We start from the raw sequence: 13371 nt of genomic DNA, 5'->3' as shown, positions 1-13371 counted from the left end.
ATGCGCAAACCCTCTCTCTCTGAATGACCCATTTCATTCTCTCTTGTGCCCAAGCTCTCTCTCTATAGAAAAGCTCGTTGGAAAACTTAGATCCCGGCAGCTATCTCACCGGTAAAATATCATTCCCATTTCACTACTACCTCACCAGTAAAACTCGCTGGAAAACTTATATCCCTGCGACTCACCAACTCAGTAATCATTGTTAATATCAAATTTCGGCCGTCCTATCAACCCCAAAATCACCGGTCAACTCAGACTTCCTAGCATTTTTTAACATGAAGTTCACTACAAGATCAGCAAAGGCCCCCATTATAAACTTATCATCTCGGCCATCGATTGCCGAAAATTGACTTACGGATCCAACAAATGCGTCTTGATCGCCACAACTCTACCCAAAATTTTAGGCATTTATTCTTCTCATCAAAGTGCATATAATAAAAATATTAAAAAAATATTTCACAAGATATAAATTGATTAAAATATCCCTGAAATGTTTTGGGGGTATTTTGGTCAATGTAGTTTTCACAAAAAATTTCTTAATATTTTTATTAGATTCTCCATTTTTTAAAAAACACACACTCAAACTTTCAAGTGATTTGGATTTATATAAAAAAAATTAAAATTAAAATTAAAATTAAAATACCAAATGCAATCAAGATTATTGGATCAGCCCAAATTCAATCTGGGCCGTTGGGATTATATGTAGTTACAGGCTAGTGGATTTATGCCAGCTTTTTCCTTACTTAATTATAATGATGAGGAGCAGAAGCTGGGTATGGCGGATGATATCAATGCAGTGGAAGCTGGCGATGGAATAATGTTGGAAGGGGAGGGCATGGCTATGGTGGAAGCGAACTGGGAACAACCAATTGAGATGTTTCCACAACCTGAACCTTTGCTCCTGCACTTTGTCAACGACAGGGAAGCTGTGAGTTTGGAATTACCACTGAAGATGATGGTTGATGAAGTGAAGGAGTCGGGTGGTATTGTTGGCTCTGTTGCTGTAAGCGCTGATAGGTGTTTTTGGAGATCTGGAAGTGTCGACCGCTAATCCTTCTGGTGGAATGCGTCAGGCTGTTACTGAAGACAGGCAATTGGCCTCAATGATTGATGATTGTGATCTCTCTTTTGAAGTTCCTTTAGTTGTGGTACTTCAAACCCTTAAGGAGAAGATGAAGGTGTGACAAAGAAGGGGAAAGTGGAGGCCGCGAAAGACTCTTTCTTGGCGCCTTCTAAGACAACGAGTGCCATGCCAGGCTTACCCAATAAGGAGAATCGTGCAGTCAGATTCTCAGCCCGGCTGGCTACTAAGAGACTGAGGACTAAGCCAATGGAGGGTATAGGATTCAAGGAAGATGTAGTGATCGAAGTGAGTAGTGATTCTTAAAGCTCTAGTGACTATCAAGACGAAGATATGGTCTCTACCGCTGGTGTTGATTTTGGTTCCTTCATGGAGGGGCTAGGTTTTATTTCTCACCCTTAATGATAATTCTTTCATGGAATGCTAGAGGTCTGGGAGACACCAAACATAGAAGTGATATCAAGTTGTTAGTTCAAAAATATAGACCTGATATTGTTATTTTGCAAGAAACTAACAAATGCTCCAAATTTTGCTTTGGTTAGGGAGATATGAGGGCATGGGCCAGTTAAGTTTGAGGGTGTTGATGCTATAGGGGCTTCAGGGGGTCTTTGGATTATTTGGGATCCCCTTTATTTTCATTGTGTGAGTATTGAGAGAAGGGATAGATTTCTGGCTATTTTCTTACAAGGGCCATCTCATGGAATGTCATGGGGTATTGTTAATTTCTATGGCCCTGTGATACCTTCTCTCAAAGAAGCTTTTCTTAATGATCTTGGTGATATTTTGCTTTCTCATAATGTGCCAATTTGTTTTGGTGGTGATTTTAATTTCATTTGTTGGCCAAATGAGACCTCCTCGAATATTGCTATTAATTTATGATGCGACTGTTTAATTCTTGTATTGAACGCTTCTAGCTCTTTGATGTGCCTTTAGCAGGGGCCAAATTTACTTTGTCCAACAAAAGTGATAATAATCTGATCATGTCGAAACTGGATTGATTTTTGGTGACCTAGAATTGGATGAAAGCCTTTCCTCTGACAACTGTCAAAGCTTTGTCAAGACTTTCATCTGATCACATTCCCTTATTGCTTAATACTAGTTTAAGTAATAGTGGGAGTAAGCCTTTCAGACTGGAGCTAGTTTGGTTAGATGAATCGGGGGTTGTTGACCTAATTAAAGCTACTTGGGAGATTTCTATTAACTTTGGGTCGATGGATTTTCAGCTTCATAAAAAGCTCCTCAATATTAAACATAAATTGGTGCTATGGAGATTTGAGAATTGGTATTCGATTAAAACAAAAATTGATAATGTCCTTGGTGACATTCAGAGGTGGGATCAAGACATTCAACAATCGAGCCTCATGTCTGAGGCTGATTTGGGGTTGAGAAATAATTTGTTGTCGTCCTTGGATGCCCTTACTAGAATGGAGGAGATTTATTAGAAACAAAGGTCTAGGCTTGAATGGATTAAACAAGGAGATCGTAATACAAAGTTTTTTCATGCTATAGCTAGTGCACGTAGGAGACAGAATGACATGTTTGGTCTGGTGATTCTTGGGGTTGCTGATAGCATAGCATGGGAGAACAATATTCTGCCTCATTTTCATAAAGCTTTCTCCACAGAAATCCCATTCAAGCCCAAATTGGCCAGGCTGGCCTTTGCGCCTATCCCCTCCTCAGTAGCGGACAATCTGGAAATAGGGGTTTTGATGGAAGAATTAAAGCAAGCGGTGTTTAAACTCCTTGGGAGATGGTAACGGATTTCATGAAGACGGGGGAATTTTTTAAAGGTATAAATGCTACTTTTAGAGCATTGATTCCTAAGAGGTCTGTTATTTCTTCCCTCTTAGATATTAGGACAATCAGTCTCCTCACAAGCCTTGATAAAATTGTGGCTAAAATCCTTGCTGAAAGATTGAAAACGGTCATCCCTATGCTTATCACGGATACGCAGTCGGCCTTTATTAAAAAGAGGTTGATTTCAGATAGTGTCTTAATTCTTCAAGAATGTATCCACTTAATACTGTTAAGTAGAAGACCGGGTGTAGTGATTAAGCTGTATTTGGAGAAAGCTTATGACAAAGTGGAATGGTGAATACTGTTAGAGGTTATGAAACATATGAGTTTTGGACATAGATGGAGAAATTGGATCTTTGGGTGTCTTTCGATGACACAATTCTCTATTATCATTAATGGAAGCCCGAAAAGCTTATTCAGAGCTTCTAGGGGCTTTGAGACAGGGTGACCCACTATCACCCTTTCTTTTTACTTTGTATGCAGAATACTGTAGTAAAATGATTTGAAATATTGTGGATCGAGGGCATTTTTCAAGCTTTAGGGCATCTCATAATGGTCTTCAAATTTCTCATCTACAATATACTGATGATACATTGCTCTTTTATGATGCAAATAGAGGGCAAATTGATAAGTTTGAAAGGTTTTGATTTGTTGTGAGGTGTTAATGGGGTTGAAAGTTAACTTTGGGAAAACGGCAATGATTGGGGTGAATTGTGATGAGGAGCTGGTTAGAACTTTAGTGTTGAGATTTGGGTGTAGGGTCGACAAGTTTCCCTTCAAATATTTGGGTTTGCCAATCTCAAATGGGACCCTACCCATTGCTGTTTGGGACTATGTCATACAAAGGGTACAAGTTAAGCTTGATCGATTGAAGCCAAAGTACCTATCTATGGGGGGCCATGTTACCTTGCCAAACTCTTGTTTAGCAAATCTACCAATATACCAAATGTCTCTATTGCAAATGCCAAGGGTAGTGACAAGGTGTATTGAATGTATGATACGTAATTTTCTATGGGCCGCCTTTGGAGGCGAAAGAACATATCACCTCATTAAGTGGGACAAGGTTTCCACACCTAAGAGAGAGGGAGGCTTAGGGGTGAGAAGACTGTCGCTAATGAATGCAACACTGCTATGTAAATGGTGGTGGCAGAGTCTTATATACAAAGAGTAGCTTTAGTGTAAAATGCTCCTCTCAAAGTACGGTGTGGATCGTTTTGGGATGTGGATAAATAGAGGAGAGGGGAGGGAGAGTACCTCCCCTATATGGGGAGATATTTATGCCCTCAAACAGATTGTAGATCACAATGTTCGATGGTTGGCTGGCTCGTTTCATTCTAGCACCATAAATGGTTGGGAGATGACCCATTGAAATATATCTATTCCCTCTTGTTTGATAAGGTCAATCTCCCCCAGGCAACAATGGCAGAGTTGGTGGAAGTTAGAGACGACAAGGCTAGCTGGAATATCACTTTCCCTTATGACAGAATTCATAGTTATCTTTATCTACCACTTCTCAAACTGTTACAAGAGCTTGAGCAAACATTCATTAGGCAGCATTATGGGGATGAAGTAGTTTGAAAATTTGAAAATGAAGGCCAATTATCTTTTAAGTTTGTCTATAGGTTACTTTTCTTTTACAGAGTGCGTTAGTCTCTTCCGAATATAATGCAGTTATGGATATGACATATTCCTCATAAAGTGTAAGTTTTCATTTGGTTTGTGACCCAAGATAAAATCCTAACTATTGATAACTAGATTAAAAGATGGAAGGTTATCACAAATGTATGCCTAATGTGCAAGGAAGATGGCAAGAGTGGGGCACACCTATTTATACATTGTTCATTTATATCCAAAATCTGGTGGTGGTGCTTTCAATTGCTGGGGATAAACCTAACCTTAATACAATATGTTTTGGACTTGATAACTCAACTTGAGACGCCTTTACCAAAAAATGGGAGTTCTATTTGGAAGATTCATCGCGGTGTCATTTTGTGGGAAGTATGGTTGGAGAGAAATCGAAGAACCTTTGAAGGGAGAGTTTGTAGCTATGTCAGGGTATTTAAATAATATAAAACGCTCTATGGTCGTGGTTAGATGTTATCAAGGAAGGAAGGGGTTTATCTAAGGTTGATGTTTTTATTAACCTCTCCAATCTTTTTCAATTGGATGTGCCAAATATTAGACCTTGTACCACATGGAAACCACCAGATCGAGGAGTGCTAAAGCTGAATTTTGATGAGAGTTTGTTGGGCAACCCAGGTCCAGCTGGTTTCGGTGGTGCTATCCGGGATTGGCAAGAACATGTAATAGTAGCATATGCTGGACCTTGTGGAGTTACAACAGTAAATCATGTAGAACTTCTTGCGATTTTACATGGCCGGAAAATTAGTAGCGGCAAGAAATACAGTGGAAGGTGTTATCATTGAAGGGGATTCGATGAATGTGATCAAATGGTGTAAGAAAATGCAACGCTTTCCTTGGAAATTTAAAGTCTTCGGGATTCAGATCTTTGAGCTGATGTCCTCTTTGACCATATCCTTCGCTCATGTGTATAGGGAGGCCAATGAATTGGCTGATTCCTTAGCTAAAAGGGGTGTTACTCTAGTCACGCCTGTGACTGCTAATGATGTCCTTGCTATTTTGTAATCTGGTTTAATATTAATAAATTTTGAACGTAGTAAAAAAAGACAAAAAAATTTATAATTAAGACAACTGGACATTAACCAACTAAAAAAGGGAAAAAAATAAGTAAAAGACAATGTTGTAAAAAACAACAAAAAACATGAATAGGAGAGTAAGCATGCAAGTAATGAAACTCAGTGTTGGAATAAGTGACTTGGGCTAGGTGCCTAGCCCAAGTCGCCACTGAGTACTTGGCTCGAGTCCAAGCAACTCGGCTTGAGTTGGGCCGACTTCTAGCCAAGACCAAAATGTTTTAAAAAATAAAAAATACTCAAAAATCCAAAAATTAGTTGAAGTAGAGTTAAACAAAACACACCTAATTGAGGTTAAAAAAGTATTGAAAAATGGACATTTAAAACATTCAATTTGTAATGGGGGTATTTTAAAAATAATCCAAAAAGAAAGAAAAATGTAAAAATAAATATTTATAGCCAAAATACTTTCAAATTGTCGCCAAAATGATGGAAAATATAAGCAACATACGAGAAAGCTTTCTACACTTCTCCTTCAGTATAGAAGTTATACATGTTCCCTCCCATCGAGTCGTCCAATTTAGATCAAGTGAGCACTAACCATTTGATCTAGATCCGATGCATCAAAATATTTTATTTTTAATTTGTTTTTGATAAATCATGTGAATATGAAATTTGGTATGTGTCATCATCTCAACAGGACGTACTAAAAATATTTTTGAAAAATAAAATAACCAAAACACCCATAAAATTTTAGGGGAATTTTATTTTATTGGGTTTTTTTTTTTGCAAGTGCGCGTTCAAGATAGGAGTGGATGCTCAAAATTTGGTGTCAAAATATTTTGTAAAAAAATAAAAATGAAACAGTGTAGAAGCGTAACATTGTGATTGAATACATCTTAGTTGTCCATTCACATCGGACAATTGGATATACAGTTTGGGAAGTATATAAAGCTTTCCCAAAACATTCTAATTCATTATTTTTGAAATTTTTATAATATGTTTTTGATTTTTTTAACATCCTTGAGTTGAACACTTAATTGGAGATCCTCGGGTTTCTAGGGCGGGTTACTCGGGCAAGTACGAGATGGCTAGCCCGAGTAATTAAACACTGCTGAAATTGACAAAATCTTCAATGCTATATTGGCTCTACCGATGGTGGGGTATTTATATTCAGAGTCTTGCTGAAAAAAAGTCCAGCATGTGGAAATATCAAATTGTATTTGCTTTTGTTGGAACTTCTTTATAATAGCAGCTGCTCTCGTCCGCCTGTTTTTGTTTTTTTTGTGTTTTTGGGAGTTGAGCTCTTCTTTTAAATTGTTTATTTCTTGATTTATGGGAAAAAGTCTATGATGATAATAATAATTTTTTTATTGGTGAAATATTTGGAGACGAGCTTCTCATTAATTAAATTAAAGGGTGCAGTTTGTATAGAGCCGAGCCTCTAAACAATTAGAGTAACGCGCACCTTCTAATATTGTTGAGAAATGTGGTTTCAATACTAAAAACATTTATGACAGTTTTAAAATATACTTTTATTTTTAATTATAAAATTTAAAAGCTTCAAAAATAATATAGATCGAACAGATCTATGAAAATTTAAAAATCTTGAAAATTGATTGTCCAATAATATGTAACAAGATGAACTATTTCCAAAAGTTGAAATCTATTTTTTTCTCATGTCCATGCATCTTGACATGGAGATGATCAATTTGAGGATATTTGAGCATCAAAACAACGTCTTCTAGAAAATTTTTTGATACGCACTCTAATTTGATTGTTTAGAACCTCGGCTCTATATAAACTTTTCATAATTATTAATGATAATCTTACTAACAAATTTCGATTGAATAGTCTTACAACGTACAACTATTCGTTTTTTATATTAGAAGTAAATATCACGGATGTTAAACGCTAAGCATTCACAAAATTAGAAAATATGTCCGTACATGTCATAACATGTTAGTCGCATGTGTTCCCGTAAGGAGCACACTATAATGCTTACTCGAGATCCACTTAAGGAGGATTTTTATATCCCACTTAGGAGGATTTTTATATCTCAAATTTTTGGGATACACTCTAACATCTGATCAGCGGCTAAAGCATTTTCCTCAAAAATAAGAAAAAAGTATTCTGAGATTTTGATCACATGGATATGATGGCTTCAAACTGGACACTTCGGACACTTGTTTTGAGGCACATACATGAAATTTTGTTCGTTTATCTTTTTTTTTTAAAAAATTACGTACGGACCATATTGGTGGGGATTAATTACAAAATGAAAACACGTTGTTCCCAAATTACAAGAGGCACCCCTTCCTTGAATTTATTTTTTCCAAATTACTTCTGTTTAATAAACCGAACACCGGACAAGTAGATTTATGCTTTTAAATGAAAAGAAGCTATTCGACGTTTGGAGTATAAATTTTTTAAGTTTAAAGTTTGCTGTCCAATTTTCAATAATCTGGGCGGTTTCTTCCTCTCTCTAAACATCCAAACTCCCCTTCGTTCCCCTCTTTTTCTCTTTCACCATCTCACTCTTCTCGAGAGAATTACCCAACATGCACTCTTACTCTCTCCTCTCTCTTCCCTCCTCATTCCCTTCATCCTTGGCTCCATCAGCTTTCCTCCCACAAGCAAAACCCAAGATGGAGTCACCCATCATGCTATCTTTTTCTCTCCTCTCCATCTATTTCTTATCTTTCTATCTTGTCTCTCTAACCTCTCCATTCACCGTCAACATATTGCATCGAATCCATGAAAACCTCTATAGCTAAATCTGGAGGTATGTTTGGTGGTTTCTTTTTACCTAATTCAACGTGGGGCTTTCCATCTTACAATGGTGCAACCATGTCTAAAGAAATTAGGTTTTCAGAGTGTCTAGAATCAATAGAGGGAGGGAAAGGGAGGTTAGCTGATCTGGTTCTAATGTGATGGAGCTTGAGTGATCAGGCCATTAATACAGACGAAGGGTAACTTTTTAGTCTGCATTTCAGGATCTTTTTTCTCCCCTTCTTTTTTCTTTGGTGCCCCATTTTTTTTTCTTGGAACTCTATTTTCATTTTCTGAAAACCCATTTTCAATTGCCCTTCTCTATTGGTGTTTTCAGGGGATGCCATTGGTGCTTATTTTGTAGAGAGAGAAAAAGGGATAGAGAATAGAGAGAGTAAGAGAGGGAGGGGCTAACGATGAGGTGCACTAAAATGAAGCAGGGAGAGATGATAGGATAGAGAATAGAGAGAGAGAGAGGGGAAGGGATAGAGAATAGAGAGAGAAAAGGGGGAGGGTCTAAGGATGATGATGCGAGGCTTTCATTGTTTAAAAGCAAAAAACCCACCTTTATGGTATTTGAATTATCGGAAAGGGGATAATGGAAAAAAAAAATGGGGGGAGGGGGCGCTGTCTGTAATTTAAGAACAACGTTTTTCCATTTTGTAATTGACTACTTCAATATAATCCGTACTGGGGAATTTTTATATCCCACACGCATATAAAGTATATGTGATCCCTACTCTTAGCGATCATATCTAACTAGAAGACTGGCTTGAGTCACAATTGTAGGGTTCTCGAGAAACCTTAGCTTACGGAATCGAGAATCCCAAATACCAGGATCCTACCCAAGGTCATGTACATGATTGGTTAAACGCAAAGTAAATGAATACAACTATAAATAGTGTACGAGAAATTAAAAAAAACATAAAAATCACACCACCACAACACACGAAGATTATATAAAAATTCACCTTGTAAAGCTACATCCACGGCCTCGACAACTAGAAATCCACTATCACATTGAAGATTACAGTTTGGGTTATAAGAGATAATACCTATATCTAAACATTGGTAAAATACCATCACCGATCTTCCCTTTTAAACCAGCTCTCCAGACCGAGTAACACCATTGATCAACATCATCTTTCCCACTGCAATACTGCTACAGGAAAAATATACTGCCTCCCACTCGGTGGCTATGTATCTCTCTTGGAGACCCATCTCCATATTATAGATCCATTCTCATAACCTCCAAATGGGTGACCCTCAAAAAATGGGTATTATGTCCTCCTTCACTCTTTTATAAAGATATCACTTTCCTGCTTTTCAAGAAAGTCAATTTTTTATTTCTCATAATGCCCTAATCTTTAAATAAAAATATGGGTATAGTGATTTAGCAATCACCAAACTCAACAACAATGTCATCAGTTGTCTCTCATGCGTCAGATCCAGTGTTCGCAAAGCCAGCCGATCTAACCGCTAAACGGCCAGTTAGATCGGAACCGGCCAGTGGCCGATTCCGATTTTGACCGGTTTTGGTGATCAACCAGTATTTTATACGCTCAATAGATTAATGCTTCCAATTTATATCAACTATCTTAGGTTGTTTTATTGGTTAGCATTAATGAGTACCTTTTACTTGAATCTATCCTGCCGTCAGCACGAATAAGCTGGTTAGGCCGGTTAAATCGCTTCCAGACCCATGTCTGGTTAATCGTTCTGGTTCAATTTTATGAATACTAGTCAGATCAAGTCAGGTCTTGACCCGATGACTTAGAGTGTTTTATTTTTAATCTTTATAATATAAATCATTTTGTGGAAAGACCCACTTGTCCTATAACTATTGTTTTAAAGGAAAGAAAAAAAATCTCCTTGTAGTTTGAATTTGACATATCAAGGCTTATAAAAAGAAGTCTTAGACTGACTTCAATCAAGCAATCCAAATAGGCAGGGCAGGGCAAGAGCAAAGGCCGGTTGTTGACTCAAGGTTCAGGGAGCGGGAAAGTGCTTCCCATCGCGTAGCGAACGAGCTATCTAACCTTAAGAGCTATTGTGCACAAAAATGGCTGGTTTTTGGGTATGGCTCCTTGTATTCGCAGCCATTCTTGCAGTGATCCAAATCCTGTTGAATAGGAAAGCTAGAAGTCTTAACTTGCCACCAGGCCCACGCCGGTTTCCGGTGATCGGGAACCTGCATCAACTCGGGAAGCGGCCCCATCAATCTCTAGCTCGCCTCTCACAACAGTATGGTCCACTCATGTTCATAAAGGTGGGTAGAGTCCCTACCATAGTGGTTTCCTCTGCAGAGATTGCTAAGGAGGTAATGAAAACCCAAGACATGGTCTTTGCAAATAGACCAGGTCTTTTTGCTGCCGAGAAACTCCTCTATGGTGGGACTGGTGTGATTTTTTCGCCCTATGGTGAGTACTGGAGACAGGTTCGGAAGATTTGCGCTCTCGAGCTGCTCAGTACAAAGAAGGTAAAGAGCTTCCAGTCAGTAAGAGAAGAGGAGGTGGCTTCCATGGTTAGTACCATCTCTTGTTTCTCTCATGGTGACCCTGTGAATTTGAGTAAGATGTTCTATACTTTGACTAACCGTATAAGTTGTAAAGTGGCTCTGGGCCATTCTGAAGGAGATCAAACTGAATACAGACTTCACAAGATTGTACAGGAATTGAATTCCTTATTGGGAAGCTTCTTTGCTGCTGATTTATTTCCATCAATGGGGTGGGTGGATGTCCTCACTGGAATTCGGGCCAGGGTCAAGAAGAACTTTCGAGAGCTGGACAGTTTCCTCGACGAAGTGATTCGAAACCACAGGGACAAAGGGGTTCTTGAGCCAACAACTGCAAACAAAGACTTCGTGGACATTTTACTGCAAGCTCAAAAGGATTACAGCCTGGATATTCCTCTCACATTGGATAACCTCAAAGCTATTATACTGGTCCTCTTCCACCCAAAAATTTGTTTTCCGTGCTATAAGAGCCTTGATCCGATAACTAACTCGGGTTCTCCTATTGTGCAGGATATGTTTGCGGCAGGAACAGAGACATCGGCAACAACTCTAGAATGGTTGATGTCAGAGCTTGTAAAGAACCCGGAAGCCATGAGGAAAGCTCAAGAGGAACTGCATCGAGTTATGGGGGTTAAAGGCAAGCTCAATGTCTCTGAAGATGAATTACCCGAGTTGGAATACCTTCACTCTGTAATCAAGGAGGTCCTTCGGTTGCATCCACCTGCGCCCCTCTTGGTTCCAAGAGAATCGAGGAACAGTACGAAGATCAACGAATTCGATATCCCTGCAAAAACGAGAGTCTATATCAATGCTTGGGCCATAGGAAGACATCCCGATTACTGGGATCGAGCAGAGGAGTTCTTGCCAGAGAGGTTTATGAGTAGTGCAATCGATTTTAAGGGGCAAACTTTCGAGTTCATACCATTTGGGGCAGGACGAAGGAGTTGCCCTGGATATTTATTTGCTATACACACTGTTGCGCTCACAGTGGCCAATCTGATCAACCATTTTGAGTGGGCGGTGCCCCCTGGTGGTCTAGACATGGCTGAATCTAATGGGATTGCACACAGGAAACATCCTCTTTTTCTTCTTGCTACTCCAAGGTGTATTTGATTTTGATGTAAATGTATTTGAATTTCAGGTTAGTGACATTTTCACGGGTCTTTCATATACATATATATAAAAAGAGCGTCACCTGGATCAAATGGACTCTCGATGGGTTTATTTTAATCAAAACTAAATCGAATTTTAAAAATATAAAAAAATATAAATAATATTTTAAACTATAATATATTAGTGGACTCGCTAAAACTGATCAAACAACGGTTTTGAACCAGTGTTAGAAAGCGCAACTTTGGGGACAAACTCGGCCTATGCCAGTGTTGATTTTGAGTTGCACAATAACAATGTGTTCCAGCCTTACCAAGACACATCTAGAAATGTTGATTTTGAGTTGCTCAATAACTGTGTTCCAAGAGATGGCAATACCAAATATGACGCCATATTATTTCGAGATCGAGATGATCAATTTAAATGGTTTTCCAATATCAAAACAACTATTTTCGGTGGATATTTGAAGTGTGCCTTACTTCTATAGTACAAGGTTCACACCTCATATAAACTTTCTCCAAAGAATACATATGTTTGAAGGGTGAATTCCCGTGAGGTGAAAACCTAACTAGCCATATTTTTTTGACCCCAAATTCCATGGGTGTGAACCCCTCGAGCTAGCAGCTAATGTCCCAGACATAAATGCATCTTTTTTGTGCTAGAAAAAACTTTTAGCATTTTGAAATTGAAGATAGGACCTCCCATTTTTGGGCAGCCACATCAAGTGTTTTGAAAATCAAAATCAAAATCTAGTTTTCTAAAGGAGAATGTTTACATAAGGTTGACGCTTTAAGTTCTAGAATAAAGTGAACCTCAAAAGCACATCGAAAACTGCTTTTTTGATGTTGGAAAACCAGCTAAGTGATCAAGTTGACGTTGGAAGCATAGATATAGAAAAATAAAAGATTTTAAATCTTAAAAATAATACATCTTGTAATATAGTTTTTAGACTTTTTATTTTTAAGATTTGTATGTGCTTATAGATATATTTGATTTGGACTATTTTTTAATTTAAATTTTTAGAAAAATTTATAAAGACCTTTAAAATTAAGTTTTTAGACATCCTAACGCACAATACTTTTAGTATCACATCTTAGACCCCAATACTGTATTTTTTGTCCACGCCAAAGAAGTCGCCTGATCATTTTCCAGTAGCGGATCCATGATGCCTATTTCATCAATCGAGCAGTTGGATCTGGCGGGGGAGAAAAAGAAGTGTGGAGAAGTTGGCATCATTGATGAATTTTACAGAACTTCAGTGGAGTTGGTGCCATTGTTGGAGGAGGAGCTGATCCTGCTAGATTTGGAGGTGAAATCGGCAAGCGGAATGAGAGAGAGAGTTTGGGTAACGCAGGAGGCAAATGCAATGAGAGAGAAAGAGTGTGACTTTTTTACATGGAAAATAAAACATAGCATAGGAGACCCGCATGGGTTAGAGAGAG

At 38.3% G+C, this 13371-nt stretch overlaps 1 protein-coding gene across 1 annotated transcript; it reads left to right on the top strand.

The window, feature by feature from the left end:
• Positions 1-10176: 10176 nt before the first annotated feature.
• LOC18444137 (cytochrome P450 71A1) lies at positions 10177-12005 on the top strand. The gene is made up of 2 exons (XM_011628783.3): positions 10177-11248; positions 11330-12005. Exons 1-2 carry the CDS (start codon positions 10367-10369, stop codon positions 11930-11932), a joined length of 1485 nt encoding a protein of 494 aa, XP_011627085.2. The 5' UTR covers positions 10177-10366; the 3' UTR covers positions 11933-12005.
• Positions 12006-13371: the final 1366 nt, after the last annotated feature.

The sequence above is a fragment of the Amborella trichopoda genome, chromosome 7 (genome assembly GCF_054954075.1).
Source record: "Amborella trichopoda isolate Santa Cruz 75 chromosome 7, AtrichopodaSantaCruz75HAP2 v2.0, whole genome shotgun sequence".
NCBI classification, from domain to species: Eukaryota; Viridiplantae; Streptophyta; class Magnoliopsida; order Amborellales; family Amborellaceae; genus Amborella; species Amborella trichopoda.
Note: the sequence above shows the minus strand (reverse complement) of the source record. Positions and strands in the feature narration are given on the sequence as shown.

Excerpts from the sequence above, each read along its gene's own strand:
- LOC18444137 (XM_011628783.3), top strand. The coding sequence starts at position 10,367 with ATGGCTGGTTTTTGGGTATGGCTCCTTGTATTCGCAGCCATTCTTGCA. Across the intron at positions 11,249-11,329 it reads ACCTCAAAGCTATTATACTG|GATATGTTTGCGGCAGGAAC; the intron begins GTCCTCTTCCAC and ends CCTATTGTGCAG.